This window comes from Myodes glareolus, chromosome 9, assembly GCF_982192425.1.
Source record: "Myodes glareolus chromosome 9, mMyoGla1.1, whole genome shotgun sequence".
In the NCBI taxonomy this organism is placed as follows: domain Eukaryota; kingdom Metazoa; phylum Chordata; class Mammalia; order Rodentia; family Cricetidae; genus Myodes; species Myodes glareolus.
In genome coordinates, this window is record NC_142034.1 from 6,877,106 (window position 1) to 6,900,280 (window position 23,175).

At 46.4% G+C, this 23,175-nt stretch overlaps 1 protein-coding gene across 1 annotated transcript in view; it reads left to right on the forward strand.

Annotated features, from left to right (window-relative positions):
• Grb2 (growth factor receptor bound protein 2) overlaps positions 1 to 23,175 on the forward strand; it is a 62,005-nt gene that overhangs the window by 26,424 nt on the left and 12,406 nt on the right. Inside the window, exon 3 of the mRNA XM_085696041.2 lies at positions 19,849 to 19,946. Within this exon, the coding sequence (XP_085552167.1) occupies positions 19,849 to 19,946 (98 nt within the window). The remainder of the gene's footprint in view (positions 1 to 19,848; positions 19,947 to 23,175) is intronic.

Consider the following 23,175-nt stretch of genomic DNA (forward strand, 5'->3'; position numbering starts at 1 on the left):
GAGCCATCTCTCTAGTCTCTAAAAAATTAAATTAAAAAAAAAAAATCGGAAGTGCTGCTGAAGTCAGCCAAGGAAACCAGACCGACTTCCCCCTTGCCACTGGTTTCAGAGTCCACCCAAAATCACATGTTTCTGCCAAACATTAGGGCACACTTTGACCAGATGAGAACATTTCGTTGAGGCAAATGCTTAAAATCCTTGAGAACGGGTTTCTTGACTCTATTTAGAAAACTAAGTCTGTGCAATGGAAAATAATTTCCCCGTTCCCTAAGAGCCCATTTTGTGGCAAGGATAGGTTATGGGTTGTGCTTCCTGGACACGCCCCGTTGGGCTTTTAAAGGGGAACATCATTGCTTTCTCCTGCTGTCTTTTATTATCCACGCCCATGGTGCTGTCCATCCCCTAGACTTACTATTCCCCCCCACCCCCCATATGGGAAGCCTTCAGCATTTCACTTCAGGGCTTTATTTAGCCACCACAGTTGTCACATTAGTAATTGGGTGAGCCCAACTGGAGGTGGGGGGCTGTTCTGCCCTTTTGAAGATCAGCCCCCACACCACTGTACTTCGGTACCCACGCTGGAGCAGAGGCAACTGGCTGGATCCTGAACTCAGACGTTTGATGGTGTGCGTGGGAGCATGTGTGGTTTTAGAATTTAAATTCAGGACGAAGCCCTGGCACCTGGCAGCCGTAGAACACACTTTGCAGCAGACAGAACTTTTGTTCCTGCTTCTTTTGTCTTCACACCCAGCAGTTTATATGGCTGGTAAAGTGAGAATTATTCAGTACTTGTATCTGTGGCATTTTGGTCAAATCAACATGTTTAAAAATATCTGTAGGCTTCCATAGGAATGCTTCCTGAATCCTGTGTGTTCTGAGTAATTTGGCAGGGAGTGAGTTGGATCTTGCATTCTTGGCAAGGATTGATGTCTCTACTAAGGGGTAAAATTTGGTTCCTAGAGTTTGGGGGTGGGAAAAATTCATAAATAAAATAACATGTACAACAGTATGTAAACAGGTAAGAGTGTATTTTTGATACCTGGTTTTTATAAGAGATGCTGAACACATTTAATCCCAGCAGTCAGGAGTTAGAAGCAGGCAGCTCAGAGCCAGCCTGGTCTACATAACAAGTCTCAGGCCAGCAAGGGCTACATGGTGAAACTCTATCTTGAAAAATAACTCAAGGGACTGGAGAGACAGCTCAGTGGTCAAGAGCACTGACTGCTCTTCCAGAGGGTGTGGGTTCAATTCCCAGCACTCACATGACAGCTAACAATTGTCTGCAGCTTTGAGCTATGACACTTCACACAGAGATACATGCAGGCAAAACACCAGTGCACATAAAATAAAAACAGTTAAATGAATAAAACACAGTACTGGAGATATGGCTCAGCAGAAGATCTGGGTTGGATCCTAGCACCCACATGGTGGCTCAGTCACCTGCAGTTCCAGTTCTATGGGAGGTGATAACCTTCTTCTGACGTCTGTGGGTACCAGACACTCGTGTGATACACAGACATACATCCATGAAGGCAAAAACACTCTTACACATAAATACATACCAAAAAAAAAAGGTTCTCTTTTTAGTTTGTGAAAATAAGCTAAAAAACACCATAAGCTGGTGGAAGTGAGCACTGGTTATTGCGTTGTAATTGTGTGCGCGCGCATGGCATGTTTGCTTGTTGTGGAGAGTTCTTAATATGTATGTAGGTCTGGAAACTTTCAGGATTTCTTTCTCAACCTTTCTGTGTGTTGGTTCCAGGGCTTTAAACTTAGGTCCTCAGGCATAGCATCAAGTGTCTTTACCCAGTGAGCCATCTCCCCAGCCCCTAATTTTGGTAATTGTTCCCCTTCTGCAACACAGCCATTTACTTGTGTCCTGGCCCCTTAACAATTTAGTCTGTCTCCCCCCATCCCCCAAAAAAGAAGTATTTATTTACTTTTATGTGTTTGCCTGTGTGTATGTCTGTGTGCCAGGTACAGGCCTGGTACTTGTGGAGGTCAGAGGAGGGTGTGGGACCCCTGAGACTGGAATTGTAGGCACATGTGAGCTGCTGTGTTGGTGCTGGGAACCAAAGCTGGGTCATCACAGAAGCCGTCTCTACAGCCCCCACTGTAGAAATGAAACTGCTTAACAGAATTTTGGTTTTCAGTTTGAGCATGGTCTGGTTATGTAAGTTCCAGCCTCAGGCTCGGTCTTCCTGCTGCTTACTCCCGGGCAGCGCATACGGTGCTTCGTGTGTGTGTGTGTGTGTGTGTGTGTGTGTGTGTGTGTGTTTGCGCTCACGTGCTCATGCATGTGTGAAGTGGTCATGCACACAGCGACCACAAAACAACCTCGTGTGGTACTGTAAGTGGTTCTTTAAAACACCTTTCTAGAATTATTTATTTTCCGTTGAGCTATTTGGGGGCTGCCATGTGGGTGCTGAGAACTAAACCCTGGTGTGTGCGGGGGGTGAGCTTAAAATTACCAAGAGTTATTCCAAACATATAGAAGCTGGTTTCCATGGTCTAGAACTTGTTTTCTAAAGCAACTGAGATAGAGAGACTGGGAAGGTGGGTGCTGAGTATTAACTGTCTGAAACCGTGTATTTAGAGCTAAGCTGTGGAGGCATTCTCTCAGTTGTAAATACGATAAAAGCCAGGTGTAAATGGTGCTTTATAATTCAGTTCCTATTTCGGCATTTACATTTGCTCCACCCTGAGGTGCAGGATCATAAGTTTATCTACATTTGGAAGATAGTTTATGGATGTGTGCTCTCCCTCCCTCCCCCCTCGTGTGCGTGTGTGTTGGTATGTGTGTGTTGAGATACTGTCTCTTTGTAGTTCAGATTGACCTTAAACTTGTGATCCTCTTGCCTCAGCCTCCCAATACATACACCATACCTGAAAACTGAGAATATAAGGCCGAGAAAAAAGTATGGCCATTCAAAATCAAAAAACAAAACAAAACAAAAAAACCACAAAAGGCCATCCAATAAAGGAGGCACAATTTTCAAGACCAGATTAACTTTTTTCCTCTCCTAGTGCTGTAGGCTATGAGCTTAATGATGAAAATTGAACTGAATCTTCTAAAAATAGACATTCATGACACAAGACCCTTTTGCAGTGTGGAGGAGGATTACAAAGGCTGAGTGATTCTCTTCTAAGCAGCTGATAAAATAGTCACACCCTAGTTGATGTCTGACCCTCGAATTTGACAAAGTACATGTCATTTGGGTCAGGAGAATAGCTTGCTGATGGCGGTCACCCTTTGCTTCTCGGGCAGTGTGGATATTGTTCTGTTGAACACTACCCACCCAAAAACATGGCATGGCGCACACTTCCCTTTCAGAGAGACATGAGATCGAGACATTGTTCTTGTGGTCTGACACACCACTGTTTGCATTAACACCTCCTGTTATTAGCGCTTCTAATCCCTGTCTTCTCTGTGGGTTGTGACATTTTTGTGTAACCAAAGTGCTGATTTTCCGCACTGTGCAGTGTGTAGGTGCTTAGAGAGAACTATAGACAGAGCAGAGCGAGGCTTGATGTCTTGGTGGGACATGCCAAGTGCAGCCCTGTCAGGATCTTTATTCTTTCCCAGCCTTCTGGCCCTGCAGCTGCTTACAAGGGCCCTAAATGTAGTAATTAGCAGGACTGCCTCCACTTGAGCAGCAAAGGAAGGGTAATTTAACCTGCCTGGTAGTGGTTATATCTGTCTGCAGTCCCGTTGGAGATGCTCAGAGAAAGGGTTGTTATATCCTGGATTTTCATGCCCGTTCTTTTCATGAAAAGGGTCTGTGCTCATGAGTGTCACTTCTGGAAGCAGAGAAAGAATATGTGACAAGACACCAGCGTGAATTAGGTGTGCTAGTTAAAGTGAGACTTTCCAGAGGTAGATTCTAAAGGTGTTTCAAAGGCTGTAGCATCTTTTTCAATTATTTATTTTTAAAAAGCAATGTCGGTGGTTAAGAGCATTTGATCTTGCAGGGGACTTACGTTTGGTTCCGAGCCCTCACACGAAGGCTCACAACTGTTTGCAGTGCCGGCTCCAGGGGATCTGGTGCCCTTGTTTGACCTCAGGTGCTGTGAACACACATGGCGCACGTGCAGGCAAAGCATTTATACAAAAAATAAATTAACTGAAAAAAGAAGCATGGGTGTAGTAGGAAGGGCTCCTGGGTCCCATCCCTCCTGGAGAATTTATGTGAAGGGTTGCTGGAGAGGAGCCGATTTTATTTAGTGCTGTAGCCGGGTGAGGTGCCAGGGCTTCTTTGAAAAACACTAGTGAACCTCACTGGGCCACACACACACATGAAAGCAGGATTGGGGTTGGTTGGTATCTTTTGCCAGCTTGACACACGTGGGAAGGGGAAAGCTCAGCTAAAGAATCGCTTCAGTCGGATAGTTCTCTGGGCTTGGACTGTGTAAGAAAGGTAGCTAAACAAGCCAGCGAGCCACATTTCCTTCAGTTACCCCCAGGTAGCGACCTGCCTTGGCCTTCCTTGACGAGGCACCCCGCTCCTTCCCAAACTACCACAGCAAAAGAAAAGCTAACTAAGGCCAGTTGGGAAGGAAAGGAGGATCAGCGGGACCTGGCAAGATGAGAGAGGATAAGGAGGGCTGAACATGTCCAAAATGTGTTGTGCACATGTGTGAAGACGTGCAAGGAAGCCATCATTGTGCATAGTTAATATGTGCTGATCTATTTCCTAAGAAATATTAGAGGAGTGCTGGGGACACAATTCAGCCGCAGAGCATTTCCCTACTGTGTTCAAGGTCCTGGGCATGGTTGAGGGAGACGCAAATTTAAATTCTTTAAATATTGCCTATTTTTAATGTTTGTTGTGGAGACTTTTCAAAACATTTCTGTAAAAAAAAACCTTAAAGATTTGTTATTTGAGTGTTTTGTCAATATGTATGTATATATGTGCCTAGTACACTCAGGAGTTCAGAAGAGGGTGTTAGATGCCCTGGGACTGGAGTTACAGATGGTTGTGAGCCACCGTGTGGGTGCTGAGAACAAACCTGGGTCCTCTGGAAGAGCAGTCAGTGCTCTTAGCCTCTGAGTCATCTCTCCAATCCTGAAATTTCTCTCTTTTGCCTAGTTTCCTGCAGTGGCCTTCTGGTCAATCACCTGGGCTTCCTGCTGCCCTCTCATCCCTCAGGGTATTCCAGCCCAAGTCATCACAAACCTGCTGAGTCCTCATTCTGCCCTTGAGAGCCTGCGTGCTGTGGTCCAGTTCCCTGGCTCTCTGGCTCCTGGGGCTCCACTTGCTGCCTAGCTCACTTGGATTTAGCCTTTCAGTCTCTAAACTGTGTAGAGCCATGGGTGTAGCTCAGCAGGAGAGCGCTGAGTGTACAGTACACTATGCTAAACCCCTTCTTGCCCAGGGATCTTTATTTAGGCTCTTCCTCTGTTGTACTCTTTCTCTTGGCTCTCACTTGAATTCTCTCTCCTTATTTCCAAACCTAAACTTAGGGAGATCTTCCTCACAGTTACTGCTCTGGAGAGATTTCTTCTGGCCCCATCTTTGTGTGTGATTAGGTCTGCCCAGAGTGCTCTCACTGCACCCTGACCTTCTCATCACAGAAGTCATTAGACCTGAAGGTTTCTATTTTCTTTATTACTAATTATTACTTGGGAGGCGCTGTGTGGGTGTGTTGTCAGAACACACCCTGCAGAGTTGGTTATCTTCCCCTCGTGTGCATTTCAGGGCACCGAGCTACAGTTACAGGGCTTGCTTTCACTGTGCATGAGCACCTACCGCTGAGCGAGCGAGCTCTCTGATCTCTGAAGTTGTAATTATCTTTTTTAAAAAAATTATCTGTTTATGTGTATGGGTGTTTTGCCTACATATATGAATGTCTGGTGCCCTCAGAATCATAAGAGAGTTTCAGATCCCCTGGGCATTGAACCCAGGTTCTCCAGAACAACAGCCAAATTATCTTGTGTATGCACTGCCAGCTTCTAATGAGTCCTGTCTAAATAACTTTCCATGAAATTGTGTGTGTGTGTGTGCATGTCTATTGTGTGTGTGTGTGCGTGCGTGTGTCTATTGTGTGTGTGTGTGTGTGTGTGTGTGTGTGTGCACTCTCCTGCTGCAGTGCGCGTGTCGAGATCAGAGAGAGCTTTCAGGATGCCTTTTTCCTTCCACCATTTGGGTCCTGGGATCAAAAATGTCTTCAGGCCTGAAAACAAAACCATTACCTGCAGAGCCATCTCACTGGCCTTTCTGTGTCGCTGACTTGGTTTGTTTTCCTGTTTGCCTGTGTCATCACCTGGAGACAGGCTCAAATGTCTGAATAGTAGACACAGATCTGAAATGAACTTCTTTATCCAGACCAGCTGCAGGAAATGGTGCCCTTGAAGTTTTCAGGGCTGGAGGGCTCTTCGGCCTTGTGGTGGGCACAGGGACCATAGCTTGTCTGTCTGTCAGGCAGTAGCGCCTCTACAGTGGAGTGACTACCAGCTGATCATTTGTAAGAGATAGTTGTTTGATCCAGTCACAGCCAGCTGTCCAAAAGCATTTAGTTAGTATTTGTCATTTAAACCCTGGATGGCCCGGTCACAGGAGGGCTGTGTGTAGCCTGACAGAGAGCAGCAAGCAAACTCTGGTCAACTATGTCTTCTCTTCATCCTGCCCAGCTAAAGGACTAGAGCAGCAGTTCTCAACCTGTGGGCCACAGCCCCACAGAGGTTGCCCTGCATATAGTTACATTAAGATTAATAACAGGTGTGATGAAATAATAACTTGAGGGTCACAGTGCTAGGAAGGTTGAGAGCACTGTACTAGAGGGATGACAGGGTCGTGCCCCGTGCCCCTCCCCCACTGAGCTGTTCTCCCTGTCTGGCTCAGGTTTGGACTGCTTCTTGTTGTTCTGCAGGTTTTATATGAGCTTTCCACATCAATCATGTAGCTGATTGGAAACACTAATGTGAATTCATGTTCAACTCACATTCAGCAATTTGCTTCTCATTTTTTTATTCTCTTGTTCATAGATACTTCCAAGGTTGAGGACTGTCCTTTCTTCTTCCCTCATTCCCATTTCAGCATCCCAAACAAAGTCCTTCAGTGTGTCAGACAATTAAACATTAACTAAGTGCAGTTCAAAGGAGATAGCCAATGTAATTCATTATGGCAGTCTGGTAATGACCGGTCTACACTTTCCAGGTCTTTGCACTCTCACCCACTTACCAGCTCATCTTTTTAAGAAGTAGGATCTTGGGGCTGGAAAAAATAGCAGTGATACAGTGCTGCCCGCCCTGAACACAAAGGGGACCCGAGAGGAAAGGTGGTGTCTCCCTCTGACCAGGCCGCCCAGACTGGCCTTGAGCTCTGGATTGCATTTGTCCTCCTGTCTCATCACCCGAGGAGCCCCCGTGCTTAGCTGTCTCTGTTGTTCCCCGCCCAAACAACAGTTTTCTGCTTACTGTTAAGTTTAAGGTAGGATATAGTAGCTCTGCTCAAGAGGAGGCCCAGGACAGCTTAGGTCTAGGAGTTCAAGGGGCGGGACCTACTAACACTTCTTTTGAGAGCACTGCCAGGTGTGGACAGGGAAATTGGGAAGAGTCACCCCATCCAAAGGAGGGGAGGACACAGACACCCTAGGTCTCTGCATTGTATTCCAATACTTGGAACCTGGAGTAAAAGAAAGAGCCTGTTTGTGGCCCGTATAGATCCAGGACACAAAAAGACAGACGAAGAGGATTGCCACCTGCTTATTTGTAGAGATAGATAGAATTTTTTTAAATTTTATTTAAATAATTTTTTTTCATTTATTTTACATACCAACCTCAGGTTCTCCCACCCCAGCAGATAGGTATTTTTTGTCTACACTTAGATATTTGACACTTACTTATTGTGCGTGTGTAAGTCAGAAGACAGCCCGCCGCTGTGTGGGTTCTGGGATCACACACAGGTCATCACCGTGGAGGCAGATACCTCTGCTGACGTGCCTTTGCCGTCTCAGCGGCCTGTCTGCTTTTCATTCATGGTGTATTCAGAAGGGGAAGGTTGCCTGGTGACTACAGTGCAAGCTTTATTGTTGGTTTGGTTCTCCTTCTTTGAGACAGCATCTCATATGAGTCCCTCCTGGTTCCCTGGATCTCACAGAGATCCTCCTGCCCCTGCCTTTCAAGTACTGGGATTATGAAAGCATGGGCCACCATGTCAGTTTTTATAAAGCATTTTCCAGAAAAGAGCTGTAGCTGAGAGGGAAGCCACCTCCCCACGCCTTTTTTATTCTCCCTCTTGTCAAGTGTGTTCCCCTGTACTGCCCCCCAGCCTTGCCCACTGTCTTCTCCCTTGGTTTACGACCATAGTGCCCACCTGTTTCTCTCACAGCTGAAGCAGTGTTTGAGGATGCAGGGCTAATGTTCCTCCTGGGTGACTTACAATGGTCTTTCAGGTTTGAACGCTTTCATTTGTAGGTGTAGTCTGCTGTCCCATTGGTCAGCATACAAATGCTTTTGACAACCCTGTCCTCTAGAGGTTTTTGCTTCACAGCCCCATGCTTAACCTACCCGTGACCCACACATGTACTGAGTGTTGTCGCTTCCTGTTAACCGTCTGCATTCACCTCCACCCTGTGAGAGGGTATGTACCCCCGCTGCCCTCTTTGTTTAGCATGCGGTCACAGTAAACCTACAGTAATTTGGCAGTAGTCCAGGCTAGCCTGGGGTCTACAGCTTCTGCCCCAGTTCCTCATGGAGCTATCCCTTGTTGTTGAGAATGGTGACTGTTTGGGCTTAAAGACCCTCCTGGGGTTCCCACTGTAAAGTGTGGGTTTGTAGCTCACCAGGATCTGAAGGTGAACTGATTAACTGGGTGGGGGGCTCTGCAGGGTGCTGGGAGGTGAGTAGGTCTTGATAGGAGCAGAGCGATAGGAGCAGAGCTGGTTGTCAAGCTCATAAAACGTATGCTTGCTCACCTTACCTCAGTGTTGTGTTGTGTTTTAAGATAGAAAGTTTCGCATAAGATGAAAAGCCTTGTGGTTGGGAGCAACATGAAAAAGAACAGTAGCTTAAAAATACACATTAAAAGCTAGGCACGTTGGCGCGCACCCTTAATCCCAGCATTGGGAGGCAGAGCGGATGGATCTCTGTTAGTTCAAAGCCAGCCTGGTCTACAGAGCTAGTTTCAGGACAGCCAGGTCTGCATACATAGAGAGAGCCCTTGTTTTAGACAGACAGACAGAAAGCTGTTAAAGAGTTAGCTGTAGCTTATTGGTCTATTCAGTTAGGAAGTTCTGATACCATTTGTTAGGGAAACTCACCTGTGTTCTGGTGAGTGACTGCTAAGTTTGGCCATGAGAAGGAGTCTGCACATTCCTTCCGCTCAGAAGCTTTGCATGGGCCCAGCGGAGCTGAAGGTACGAACAGGCTCCTCCAGTTTTCCTCCTATCTCTTAGGCCAGGGTGAATGATCTTCCTTGGTGTGTTTAACCCCAGCCGTAGTACCCGTTAGTGCACCTACCCTACCTGGTGCAGCTGAGGTTTGTCTGGCTCTAGAATCCTGGACGGAATCCCCTTGTATCAGTTCTCCTAGGTCTGGAGTGGGGCTGTGGTTGCATTGAAGTTGTCTAGTATAAGCTGTGGTAAGGGTTGACTGTCAAACTCTTTCAGTGCTGGGGATCGAGCATGCCCCAGCCCCTGGGTGTTCCTAATGTGTTCCTAATGTACTGTGTGTGTGTGTGTGTGCGCGCGCGCGGTCAGGCCAGCTTCAAATTCACAGAAATCCACCTACCTCTGCCTCTGAGTCCTGGGATTAAAGGTGCACACCCCCACTGCCCGGCGACATTTTGTCTTAAAACTTCCTGCTGTGTCTCTGTGTTACTATCCCTCCACTTTGTTCCCCACTGCTGCAATTGAAGTTCTAACATTCTGAGTAAACCGGCCTTTCAGGAGTGTGGGTTTTTTGTTTTTGTTTTTTGTTTTGTTTTGTAAATGAACCACCAAAGCCATTTGCTTTGAGTGGACACCCTTTGTACCCCTTTGGGTTTGTTTGTTTTTGTTTTTTCGAGACAGGGTTTCTCTGTAGCTTTGGAGCCTGACCTGGAACTAGCTCTTGTAGACCAGGCTGGACTCGAACTCATAGAGATCCACCTGGCTGTACCCTTTTCTAAAAAGTCTCCTGCGTTAATTATCTGTGCATTTGGTTTTCTTTGTTTGCATGGACTAACATCACGTAAATGAGAACCATTTTTCTGTTTGGTCAAGGACCAGCAGCAACCTTTCTAACCGAACCAGGAGGAACTGAGGGATAGCAGTTTAGTTTTGAGTACTGAACTGTCTTGGAGAAAGAAAGATTATGATTGGTGACCACCCCCACCCCCACCCCCCCGTTTTCCTGTTGGGTTTCTTTTAATGATACCTGGATAACAGATCAGCAGGGTCTCTGCTCAGCTCAGCGGCTATAACCCCCGTCTGCCTGAGACTGGTCACTTCAAAAAGGTCACTTCAAAAAGGCACTCTTAGTGGGAGAGGGGCCTAAGTCTCTCTTACATTTCTTTATATAAAATCAGCGGCGGGGAACCTCCCAGAGAGTAACACAGAAACCAGCCCACATAGCTCAGAGTTAAAGGGCATTGCATACTGATGGTGTGAATGTGTTGTTAGTGTCTAACCCAACATACACACTACAACACACACCAAAACACACCACACACATACACACACCATTTTTCCTTTCTCTACAACCTGCAGCAAGGACCTGAGAAGAGGGAGGCCTCATGTTCAAACCCCCACTTCTTCTCCCTTATGTCTGGTATGAAGTTGATAATCAGCATGCTGGATGATACAGTGGCCCAGAGCAGGGCCTGGTACCCACTTTTCTCAGTGATCTTCTTGTAATGATGGTGACTCTTCTTAATTATTCAAGTTCTGATATCTTCAGATTTCTTTTTGATTTTGCTTTTGGGTTTTTGTTTGTTTGTTTCCATTGATTTTTCAAGACAGGGTTTCTCTGTGTAATCCTGACTGTCCTGGAACTTACTGTATAGACCAAGCTGGCCTCGAACTCACAGAGATCCACCTGCCTCTGTCTCCTGAGTGCTGGGACTGAAGACATATGCCACCACCGCCTGTCTTTGAACTTCTTAAGGTGTTCTTGCAGCTCAAAGATGCCAGTGTGGTCCTGGCTCGCAATGCGATGACTTTTGGGTGTGGGGAGCATGTTTGCCTCTACGTCAGTTGCAGTCCAGTGAAAAATAAAAAGCTCCAAGGTCTCCCAGACCATTGTTGGAAATGTTGCTGGAGGAAGCGTGGCTGTAAAATAAAGCTTCATGGAGTGGGTGTGCAGCACAGTGTGGACCTCCTGCCCAGCTGTGCAAGGCCCTTAGCCCTGAAACACATAGTCACGTGCAGGAAGAAGATGGCATCTTCCTGTTTCCAGGAAGCATCCTGCCCCACGATGGAGGTGGGATTAGAACTCTGGTAGAAACCAACACACTTTCTCTTTCCTAAGCCAGGCAAAGCCTTGCCTTCCTTATCCACGTCATGGCCACATGTCCCACCCGTGCTCACAGCTCCATTCTGAAACCTTGTGTCTTAGAGACAGTGCATACAGCAGCCTTATATCATGATTCCGTGGCCTCCCATCTGGAGGTACGCCTTGCCCATTTGGGAGTTACAGGCAGGCTGCTGTTTCTCTATTTTGCCTTTCTTGGGAACAAATTCAGGGTGATCTATCTTTTCCCTAAGACCTGAAGTGGTTCTGCTGGTCATGGTGGTTCACATAGCCCTGTGTCCGCATCCTTGGGAGAAGAGATAGGAAAATCACTGTGAATTCAGGGCCAACCTGTGACTCTGCCTCAGAATCCCTCCACCCCATCTCCTAGAATAGTTTGTTTTTTGTCAGTTAATGAGTATGCATTGTTTTCTTGGTAATCCAGAGGTCCCGCCTGCTCTGCTATACTGTGGGCATCACTCAGAACAAAGTCCATGTATGAGTCACTACCTCAGCATACACCTCATGCCATTTGAGAGGAACCCAGTTGAGCATTGGGTGTTGAGCTAGCTTCAGGACACTGGCAGGTTAGTTTGGAGAGGCCAAAGCCTGCCAATATACACAGAGTAGTGGTAGATAAGACATTCTAAGGGATTATGTTGTTACTGACTAATCTTCCCCTAGCTGCTGGGAAACTAAAGCTGAGAGAGAAGGGTGGCTAATGTTTTATGAATCTGGAAAGAGTTGACTAGAGAAGGAGGGAACAAACCACAGGACAAAATAGGGTGCTTTGCCTGACCTGAGGGTTTATGTGGAGTTACAGGGTCAATGGATGTCTTGGTCAGTGTTCTGTTGCTGTGAAGAGACCCCATGACTATAACAACTCTTATAAAGGAAATCATTTAATTGGGGCTGGCTTATAGTCTCAGAGGCTCAGTCCATTGTCATCATGGCGGAGAAGTAGAGAGACCTGTGCTATAGAAGGAGCTGAGAGCTCCACACCCAGACCTCAGGTGGCAGGGAAAGAGCAACACTGGACCAAGCCCGCCCCCAGTGACAGACCACACCTCTTAATCCTTCTCACATAGTGCTGTTCCCTGAAAACTACACATCCAGTAGGTAAGCCTGGGGCCATGCTGTGTGTGTGGGGGGGTTGTTGTTGTTGTTGTTGTTGTTGTTGTTGTTGTGCTGGGTGTCCTGGAACTCACCAACTCACCTTGTAGACCAGGCTGGCAGCACAGCCACCCCACCCACCCCTCTAGCTTTGGGAGCATTCTTACTCACTCAAATCACCATGCCAGGCAAAGAATAATTTGGACTCAGAAGATAGTCTTCTGTGTAAGTTTTTTTCAGTTTTGTTTTGTTTTTAAAGCAGAAAATCAGCATTACCTAAACTGGTTTGAAGTAGTAAATAGATTGACCTCAAGCAGTTCAGGCTTGCACCGTAGTGCCATTGCTGGGCATTGGTGAGCTTTGCTGGACTGAACCCAACTAAATGGGCTGCTTAGGAGGTGACAGTCAGAGAAGGAATGTCTGAAGAATGCGTTCTACCAGCAGGAGCTGGGGGCAGGTTGTCCTCCCTCTTTTCTGTGTGATTTGACACCATTGCATCATTGCCTATTTCAGTGAATAGGTTTTAAAGAATTGTCTAATAAGCCAGGTGGTGGCGGCGCACGCCTTTAATCCCAGCACTCTGGGGGCAGAGGCAGGCGGATCTCTGAGTAAGAGACCAGCAAGGTCTACACAACCAGTTCCAGGGCAGCCAAGCTGTTTACAAAGAGAAACCCTGTCTCAAAAAACCAAAAAGGAAAAAAAAATGTTTAATAAAACAACATAGTTTGGGGGGGGGACCCTCTGTAGTTACATACAGTTTTATCAATATCAAGAGGAGAGTAGGTTTTTGTTTTTTAATTTCATAAGGTGCCTGGCCTGACTGGGAAGTGGTTCGGCATGTTCTCACTGAGTTGTGGCCTTGTAGCGCTGTCCTGAGCCAGTCTGAGTAGAGAGAACCCTGCAGGGCGGACTAGAGCTGATGACCTTTGTGCATTTAGTAAGCAGAAGGAGGCTTCTGTGGAACCAGGAACCTTTCTTACCCGGTATCCCTAAATTCATTTCTGTCTGTCACTTCACAGTGAGCCAAGGTGTTGTGGATTCCGCCTGCGCCTTTAATCCCAGCACCTGGGGAAGAGGCAGCAGGACCTGGAGTTCAGAGCCTATGTACGGTACGTAGCAAGACTGTCTCCAGAAAAAAAGAACGGTAAAGAGGAAAGGAAAAATAGGTTCATAATGGCTCATCTGCAGTGTGGGTGTTTTTCATGGCTTGGCACCTAGGATGACAGGCAGCTTAGCAAAGATGTTTCTCATGCTGAGCAAACCTGCAACAGATGGATGTGGTGATTGCAAGGCACTTGCTCAAAGTGCTGGGTGAGTCAGTGTGGCTCAGGACTGAGTCAGTACCAGTGCAGGCAACAGGCTGGTGAGCGGCCCCATCATTTCTGTGTAATAAGTGACAGCAACTGGAAGGAACTACTTTAAATAGCTCTCAAGACTTTACCCTCGTGAGAGGCCAATAGAGTTTGCTTTTAAGGGTTTAAAAACAAAAAGGTGTGTTTGTTTTGTTCTGTTGAAAGTATGTGAGAACTGAGGCTGGGGAGATGGCTCAATGGGTCAGAACACTTGCTATACAAGCTCAAGAACAGAGTTCAAATCCCTAGCGCCCACACAAAAGATTAGGCGTTGCCATGTGTGCCTGTAACCCCAGCACAGGTCACTGGCAGCAATAAGGTGACTTGGGGCTTGCTGTCCTGCCAATCAGCCTAGCTGAGATGGTACACTTCCGATTCAGTGAGAGACCCTGTCTTATAGGAGTAAGGAGACAGATGATAGAGGAAGACGCTAAGGAAGACACTAATTCCCTCCTGGCCCCCGCATGTCTGTGTGAGAATGTAAGCGAATGTGTGTGTGAACACACACTCACACACAGGCATGCTCATATACATTAAGTGTCTCTAGATGTCATGGTGGTATTTTAGTAGTGTTCTGATGAGGTTGCTTAATTGGTTGGGTTATCGATACCTGGACTGAACTTCTGATGTTAAATTTCTGCCAAGAAAAAGCTTTAAAAATGTCACTCAATACACAAGTGCTCTTATAGAGAGTGTTTCATAGGTTGGTGAGATTTTTGGACAAATTTTTTTTTTAAATATTTATTTATTTATTTATTTATGTATTTATTATGTATACAGTATTCTGTCTGTGTGTATGCTTCATTACAGATGGTTGTGAGCCACCATGTGGTTGCCGGGAATTGAACTCAGGACCTCTGGAAGAGCAGGCACTGCTCTTAACCACTGAGCCATCTCTCCAGCCCCTGGACAAATTTTTTTTTAACAAGTTTTCTATTTATCTTTTTATTGGGTGGGCATCCGGTACCACCCGTAAGAGTTCTTTCTTTCCACCATTGAGTCCTGAGGATAGAATTCAGGTCACAAGGCTTGGTGACTACAAGTGTCTTTACGCACTGAGTCATCTTATCTTGCTGGCTCAGCTCTAACTATGTTTGGTTGGTTGGTTTTTCGAGACAGGGTTTCTCTATGTAACAGCTCTGGCTGTCCTGAAACTCACTCTGTAGACCAGGCTGGCCTCGAACTCACAGGGCTCTGCCTGCCTCTGCCTCTTAAAAGTGTGTGCCACCACTGTCCAGTCAGATCTCTTTTGATTGAGGTTTGATACACAGCAAAATTCATGTGTCATAAGTGAATTTCTACAAGCAACACACCTAAATAAGCAGCACCAGGAAAGGACGCACACAAGTCCCACCACAGCGTCCCCACCATGTGCCTTCCCCTTCTCTCAAGTGTCAATCTGATCCGGGCTGACAGTCTCAGAGTCTCTGCGGGGTGCGGGAAGAGCCCTTCACTGAAACTGGCTCTTCTTCCTTTTACTGTCTCATCTCTTGATCAGTTGGTTTCCGTTGAACCAAAGTGCTTGTGTGTGTGGAGGGATGGGGGTTGTATAGCTCCTGAGTCATAGCTCAGAGTAGAACGGCCAGACAGAAATGCAGCTGTGGGTGATGGCTGGAGAGATTCCTTGGAATATTCAAAGTGGGGCTGAATGTGGGTTGGTTAGGTCACCTGTTGAGAGGAGGTGACAGATGAGCAATCTCTAAGTGCCTTCAGCAGGAAGCGGGCCAGAGAAGCAGCTTCCTCATTCTAGACTCAGAACAATCCCTGAACTCCTATGAGGGCTGTCAGCTAGAAACAGGCTCTCCAGGTGCCCTGGGTGACCCTCTACTCTAAACTCATATTCACTTTTGTAGTCTTTGCTGGTTTGTTCAAACTTTTAGAAAAGTTAATTTAGGGGACAGGCAGTAGCGGCACATGCCATTAATCCCAGCACTCAGGAGATAGAGGACAGGAGGATCTCTGTTGAGTTCGAGGCCAGCCTGCTGTACAGAACTAGTTCAAAAAAGAAAAACAAAATTAATTTGGAGCTGGGCATGGTGATACATGCCTTTTTCAAGGCCAACCTAGTCTATATAATGAGTTCCAGGCAACCAGGGCTATGTAGAGAGACCCTGTCTCCAAAAACAAGAGTTAGTTTGGTGGGCTAGAGAGATAGCTCAGCAGATAAGAGCATGTGTGTATTGCTCTTTCAGAGGACCTGACTTTGATTCACAGCACCCACATTGGGCAGCTCACAACTGCCTGTAATTTCAGCTCCAGAGGATCCAACGCCTTCTGGCCTCTAATGCCACCTCCCCTTAAGTGCACATATATGCACATAGAGCTCTTGCTCTCGTCGTTGATGATTGTTTTGATTGCATGTATGTCTGTGCATCCCATTCATCCCTGGTGACAGCAGACTTCAGAAGAGGACACTGGATCCCTAGAACTGGAATTACAAGTGGTTGTGAGCATCCATGTGGGTGCTAGGAATTGAACACGGGTCCTCTGGAACAGCCAGCATTGAGTCATCTCTCTAGCCCAAAAACGTTAATTTTTGAGTTACGTTATTCTGGTGCCGGGCTTCCATGTGAAAGCTGTTGTATGTGCAGAGCAGGAAGCCCTGACCTCCGTCCTGCGGGTGACATTCATGTGACACTCCTGAGCTTGCCCCCAGCATGACCAGCCTGTCCTTAAATTCTAGAGCACAGACACAGAGTAGCACCATGGTTGTTTGGCATTCCCAGATAACCGAAATTGTAGCCATTGTGTGCCAAGCATCATATTTCCCTGCCATCTGGAGACAAAGCTGTAATAACACCTTTAGGTGTTGTTTGGTACTGCAGAAAACCATAGCTATAAACGGTCTTCACACATGGGATTCCCTTTATCTCATGCATAGTAGAGCAATACTTAGGGGTACTGGTCTCTGTCTTGGGAAAGATGGCAGTGAGAACTTGTAGCTTTTGGCACTCCTTGGCATGTAATGATATTTGTTTTCTACAGGGCTGCTGGGTGCCGTCTAATTGGCCATTGTTAAATGAGTCTCTTACTCTCTTCTGTTGCATAAATAGGTCACAGCCAGAGTCTTGTCAGCCTAGCTCATCTGCTTTGCACGAATCCAGAACGTGTGGTGCACCCAGCAGCTTTTGCCCAAGCATGCCGACTGCTTTGTCATCACCAGAGGGTCGTTTTTCACAAGACACTTTTGAGACCACATTTTTCTTGAAGCTCTTATTTTTTGGTTGATAAGAGTACTGGCCTAAAGCAACTTACAAAAAGCAGAGCCTGTCTTAGTAGGCTGGTGAGAGCTCTGTGCTTCAAAGATGGGCACTACCTCTTATTCCCAGTCTCCTGCCCTTGGTGTGCTTGTGTGAGCAACAGAATGAATGCCTTTGCTGGCCATGCACGGGTCAGTGTTTGCTAATGAAGACTTTTAAATTATGTGTGTCCTACATAGTGATTCGTCTGGATCTTTAATAAAGTGTGAATGATTTCTCAAAGACTCTGTGTGTGCCTGCGTGTATGTGCATGTTCTGCACATATGCAAATGCTCTTGGAGGCCAGAAAAGGACATGAGATCCCCTGGAGCTGGAGTTGCCCCCGTATGTGATCTGCCCAGCGTGGATGCTGGGAATCAAACCTGGGTTCTATGCAAAGAGAAGCAAGTGCTCTGCGCCGGCCGTCCAACCCCCGTTCCTTTTTATTTATTTATTGTTTTATTTTTTAAAAATATTTATTTATTATGTACACAGTGTTCAACCACCATGCCTGCAGGCCAGAAGAGGGCACCAGATCTCATTATAGATGGTTGTGAGCCACCATGTGGTTGCTGGGAATTGAACTCAGGACCTCTGGAAGAGCAGGCAGTGCTCTTAACCTCTTAGCCATTTCTCCAGCCCCCAACCCCCGTTCCTTGCTTTGTTTGTTTTGTTTTTGAGACAGACTTGGCTGTCCTGGAACTCGCTTGTAGATCTGCCCAACTCTGCCTCCCGAGTGCTGGGATTAAAGGTGTTTGGTTCTCTCTTTCTGCCTTGGGTTCTGGAGCTCCAACTCGTCAGGCTTGCATGGTAATCAGTCACCCATTGGGTCATCCTGCCAGCCCACAGATGTTTGTTTTAGGGGAAAAAACAATAAAAGAAAAGCAAGTTTTAAATTTAGTGTAGTACTTTATGCCTCTAATTCTAGCATACAGGAGACTGAAACAAGAAGATTGCCCTTAGTCTTAGACCAGCCTGAGGTTCACAGTCCAAGGCCAGCTATAAACCCCTATCTCATAAAAACAAAACAAATAGAAATCCATCCTTCATGCACTCTGGGTATATGAGCCTCTTGGGAATTTGAGGTGGTCTCGTTGAGTTGAGTGCTTACTCTTACTTTATCAGCTTTTGTAGAATTGGCCCTGTTGGCTTTTGTTTGTTGTTTTGGGACAGTGTCACTGTGTAGCCCTGACTGGCCTGGAACTCTATATAAACCAGGCTGGTCTCAAACTCATAGTGATCTGCCTGCCTCTGCCTCCTGAGTGCTGGAACTAAATGTATGTGCCACCACACCTGACCCTCATTGATATTTATATACATCCACCTAAAGACGGTGACTGTCACATGTAGCTAGAGGCCGGCCAGCATGACAGACAGGCGACAGCATGATGGTGCCCTTTGGCTTGACCTTTGCTGAGATGTGTATGATCTCTGCAGCTGACAGGTTGTTGCCCCTTTTGTTGTGTTATGTCATTTTAAAATGTCAACATGCAAATTTCAGCCATGTCAGAGTTTTCTGATTTCTAATGTGACTGATGTTCAGCCTCTCAAAGTTACTTTGTTTAAAAAAAATTATCCAATGTCAGCTGACCACCACCGTTTCAGTCAGCATTTCCTTTGCCCGGTTATGAGGTTGAGCTCACTTGTGTACTTTCTCTTCCTCCGTTCTGTCTTTTGGAGACGGTCCTACTGTGTACCCATGTAGACCTCAAAGCTTTCCGCAAGCCTCCTACTTCTGCTCTGATTGCTGACATTCGAGGTGGAGGCCACCACGTGTCTTCTGCATTTTCATTATTAATACCAACCTTAAACCAGGCACAGCGGTACACACCTGTAATCCTAGAATTGGGAAGGTGGAGGATTGGGAGTTCTGGCAAGTCTGAGCTTGTTACATAGTGAGTTCTAATCAGTCTGATCTACAAGGTGAGACCCAATCTCAAAACCAACCAAACAACCCACAAACGTGCCTGTGATCCTAGCACTTGGGAGGAGGAGGCAGCAGGATCAGAAATTCCAGGTCATCCCCAGCCACCAAGGTTCCAGCATAGCCTAGGCTAGAGAAAACTGTTTTCATTATTTATGCCCACTGCCCTCTGCCTTTGGTTAAAAGTCTAGAATTTGCTTTGAGTCTTGGACCTGAAGACTCGAGATTGTGTTGGTTGGTCTGCTTCCTAGATTGCCTGACCTGAACACAGCATTGTAGGGTTTTCCCGCCCAGTCGTTAGAGTGGTTTCCTATACAGTGACCCCTGGCTGCACCAGTGAGCTGCTTGGTCGTCGAGGGACTCGTAGAGGGGCTGCTGGGAACTGCCTTGGGAGTTTGACTTGCAGAAAACACAATTTCTCCACAGCTTACTTTTTTCTTCCACACTGCAGCCTTGTTCAGTCTGTCAGGCCGGGCCCCTGTGCTCACTGACGCCAGTGTCTCTGTCTCCTAGAGAACCCTCCTTAAGAAAACATGGATCTATTATGCCGCCATTCCTTCTGCCTTCCCACTGAGGGTTTAATTCTAGATGTTGAAAAAGAAGCCTGAACTTTCACTGCCCAGAGTTTCTTTTTCTCTGACCTTTATAGTTTAACATATAATGCTGGCTGTGGAAGTTAAAAGAATTCTGAAACCCAAGTAAGCCTCCTGCAAGCTTGGGAGACATGACTGTCTGTGGCTGCCCTTATAAAGGGGAAATGGCTGACTTTTCCCCTTCTTTATTTCTCAGGTTTTGAACGAAGAGTGCGATCAGAACTGGTATAAGGCAGAGCTCAATGGGAAGGACGGCTTCATCCCCAAGAACTACATAGAAATGAAACCACATCCGTAAGTTGGGCTCCATGGTTCACCTAGCAGGGGTTTCACCCGCTTTCCCAAGTACTGATTCTGATTTGGCATATTGGGGGTGGGGCAGGGTCTCAATGTAGCCTCGGATGCTCTGTAACCAGGCTGACCTCACAGAGACCCACCTGCCTCTGATTCCTAGTTCTGAACTTAACAGGTATGTGCCATAGTCCCTGGGTTGGTTTGGTTTGTGCAGTCTTACCATGTGTATATCCTTCCTCAGCCATCCAAAGTTCTGGGGTGACAAGCATGCACCACCATGTCAGGCTACCAGATAATGTTGTTAAGTTAAAAATGGAGTCCACAGTCAGGTGTCATGGTGCATACCTAGGATCCCAGCGTTTGAAAGACAGGTAGGTGGGTCACAGCCAGTTCATGACCAAGCAGAGATGCATGGTGAGACAATATTTCAAAATCTAAAAATACAAAGAAAATAAAGACCATTAGCCAGGCATGTAGTACATGTCTGTGATTCCAGCACTTGGAAGGCTAAAGCAAGAAACTTGTAAACCCAAGGTCAGCCTGAGCTACACAGATTTCAGAGTCAGACTGGGTTACGTGGGAATTTCAGAGCCAGCCTGTACCTACCAAGACCCTATCTTAGGAAACCAACCAAAAAGAAAAGACGGTTGAGCTCTGTGAGTTTTCCTATTAACACTGGCGTGTAGTGACGGGTAAAGCTGGTGTCTGGAATCTCTGAGAGGCAAACTTTCTTCTTCTTCTTCCTTCCTTCCTTCTTCCTTCTTCTTCTTAAAAAAAAAAAAAAAGAATAAGTTCCTAATTCTTTCTCATTGAGACCTTAGGGGCAGTGCATTTTGTAATTTCGTGTGCTTTGGATTTTGCACAGAGTTCTAGAGTTCTTACCGCGGTTCTGTGATAGTGCGATTGATGACCCATGGAAGTGTCTTCATTCTCTCAGCATTTGGCTGTTCCCAAAGTGTTACTTTTCCATCCAAAATTTCCGTTTTTGGACGGTAGGAGCTAGGTTCTCCTCTAGGCTACAGGACCATTGAGCCCTGATGTCCCCCACTCCTTCCGTCCTCTACAATGAGCATTCTGCGTTTTCTCCGAAGCCCCTCCCCTGCCGGTCTGAGCACTCATTTGCACTCCTCTTAAGTCAGAGAATAACATTGTGTTGCTTCAGATGTGCGCAGATGCTGGAGACACCTCGTACCGGTGTCACGGAGCAGAAGGGTCGCCCGACTCATTCTTTTTATAATGAAAGCTCCTGGTGTTTCTGCTCCAGTGCCAGCAACTTCTGAATGTAGCGCTTGTCGGAAAGGCTGCACGGTGCAAGGAAGGGGAAGGAAGGAAGCGTAGAGCCATGTGCCAGCTTGTCCCCACACAGGTGGTCCTTGCTGGCGACTGATAGTAACTGGGCCAAATGCCACAATGGACCAAATCCTGAGTCTCATCCCTAAAGGTGATTTTTTTTTTCCTTATTATTCTGAATTGCCTCCCCACAAAGCTGTCAGATTAGTTCATGCCTCGGCCATTGAGTTTTACATAGCTGTCATGTGGCCCTGCTACAAGGTAATGAGAAGGTATAGGCTGCAGTTAACCAGGCCCCTGATAAAATCCCATACTGTTCTGGGGAAGCTCGGTGTCCAGGCAACATTAGCCGGGAGAAGCAGAGTTTGATTGCCTGCAGGTGATTCATGGAGGACGTTGTTGCTACCAGGAAAAATAGGAACGCTTCAAGGAAACTACTTTTACTGCAAGGACAGCCAGGCACCTCCTAATGTTGTTTAGATATTCCATGGGGCGATTACAAGGTGAAGAAAGGTCTTAGTTGTATATTTTTTTGCTTTTGTTTCTTAGGCAAGTATATAAGTTTGGTTTCTACCCAAAAGATTTTAGGTTCCTTGGAAAATTAGGCTGGGTTTCTGCTTTTATATTCCACTGTCACTTGTACCTTGCTTTTGGTTTTGGTTTGGTTTGGTTTTTTGAGACAGGATTTCTCTGTGTATATCAGGCTGGCCTCAGACTCACAGAACTCCACCTGCCTCTGCCTCCCAAGTGCTAGGATTAAAGGTGCACCACCATGCCAGGCCATTTCTTAAAGCCTTTTAGTCTTGGTTTTTGCTTCAGGAAGTTGTGTGGGCTTTTCATAGAGTCACGAGTGGGCACATAGTGGAGAAGCACCAAGCAGTGGGGAAGACCCCGTGAGTCAGATCACGCAGCCTCTGAGTCTCGCCCATGTAAGCCAAGTCTCCACACTTCTGTTTCCTTCATCTCTGCTCAAAGCAAACCCTCGTTCAAGGAGTGTTAGTGCTGGGCGTGGCAGTGCACAGCTTTAGTCCCAGCACTTTAGGCAGAGGGCAGGAAGATCCCTGGGCGCTCAGAGCAGGCCCACAGTGTTAAGGTCCAGGTTAGTCAGGGCCACATAGTGAGGCCCTGTCTTTTTTTAAAAAAAGAGAAGAAAAGAAGATAGAAAAGGCGTATATGAGAAAAAAAAAAAAAACAACAACAACAGAAGGGCTGGAGAGAAGGCTAAGTGGTTAAAACCACCAGCGGCTCTTCTTTAGAATCTGGGTTTGATTCCCAGCACCAACATCATGGTTCACAGCCAAACTCAAGCTCTTTTGGCCTCTGAAGTCAGCAGGTACTAGGCCCACATACATGCAGGCAAAACACCTATGCATGCAAAATAAAAGTTCTTAAATAAAAAAGAGAAAAAACAGAAGACCAGTACACACTTTGTAAAGGGCTGACAGTGAGAGTTTTATATTTTAGTCTTTCTTTCTGAGTCAAGGCCTCCTTACCACATGGCTCTGACTGGCCTGGAGCTCCCTTTGTTGACCAAACTGACTCTGATCAGTCTGCCCTTGGCTTCCAAGTGTTTGTGTTGCAGGTGTGTGCTGGCACACACCTGTCCTGCTTTCCTTTAAAAATAAATAAATTGTGTGTGTCTCTGTGTCTGTCTGAGTGTATGTATGTGCTTGAGCCCACAGGCATCAGAACGAGGCATTGATCTTCTGGAGCTGGAGTTATGGGTGGTTGTGAACCACAATGTGAGTGCTAGGAACTGAACCCAGGTCCTCTAAAAGAGAGTTGTGTTTTTAAGCACCTAGCCATCTCTACCCACACGCACATACACATGCACACCCGTTCTTTTCCTTGCCTTCTTTCTTTTCATTCCCCCTCCCCTTTTCTTCCATTCTGGGAATTGAGTAGTCGGCAAGCATTTATGACTGGACTATGCCCAGGT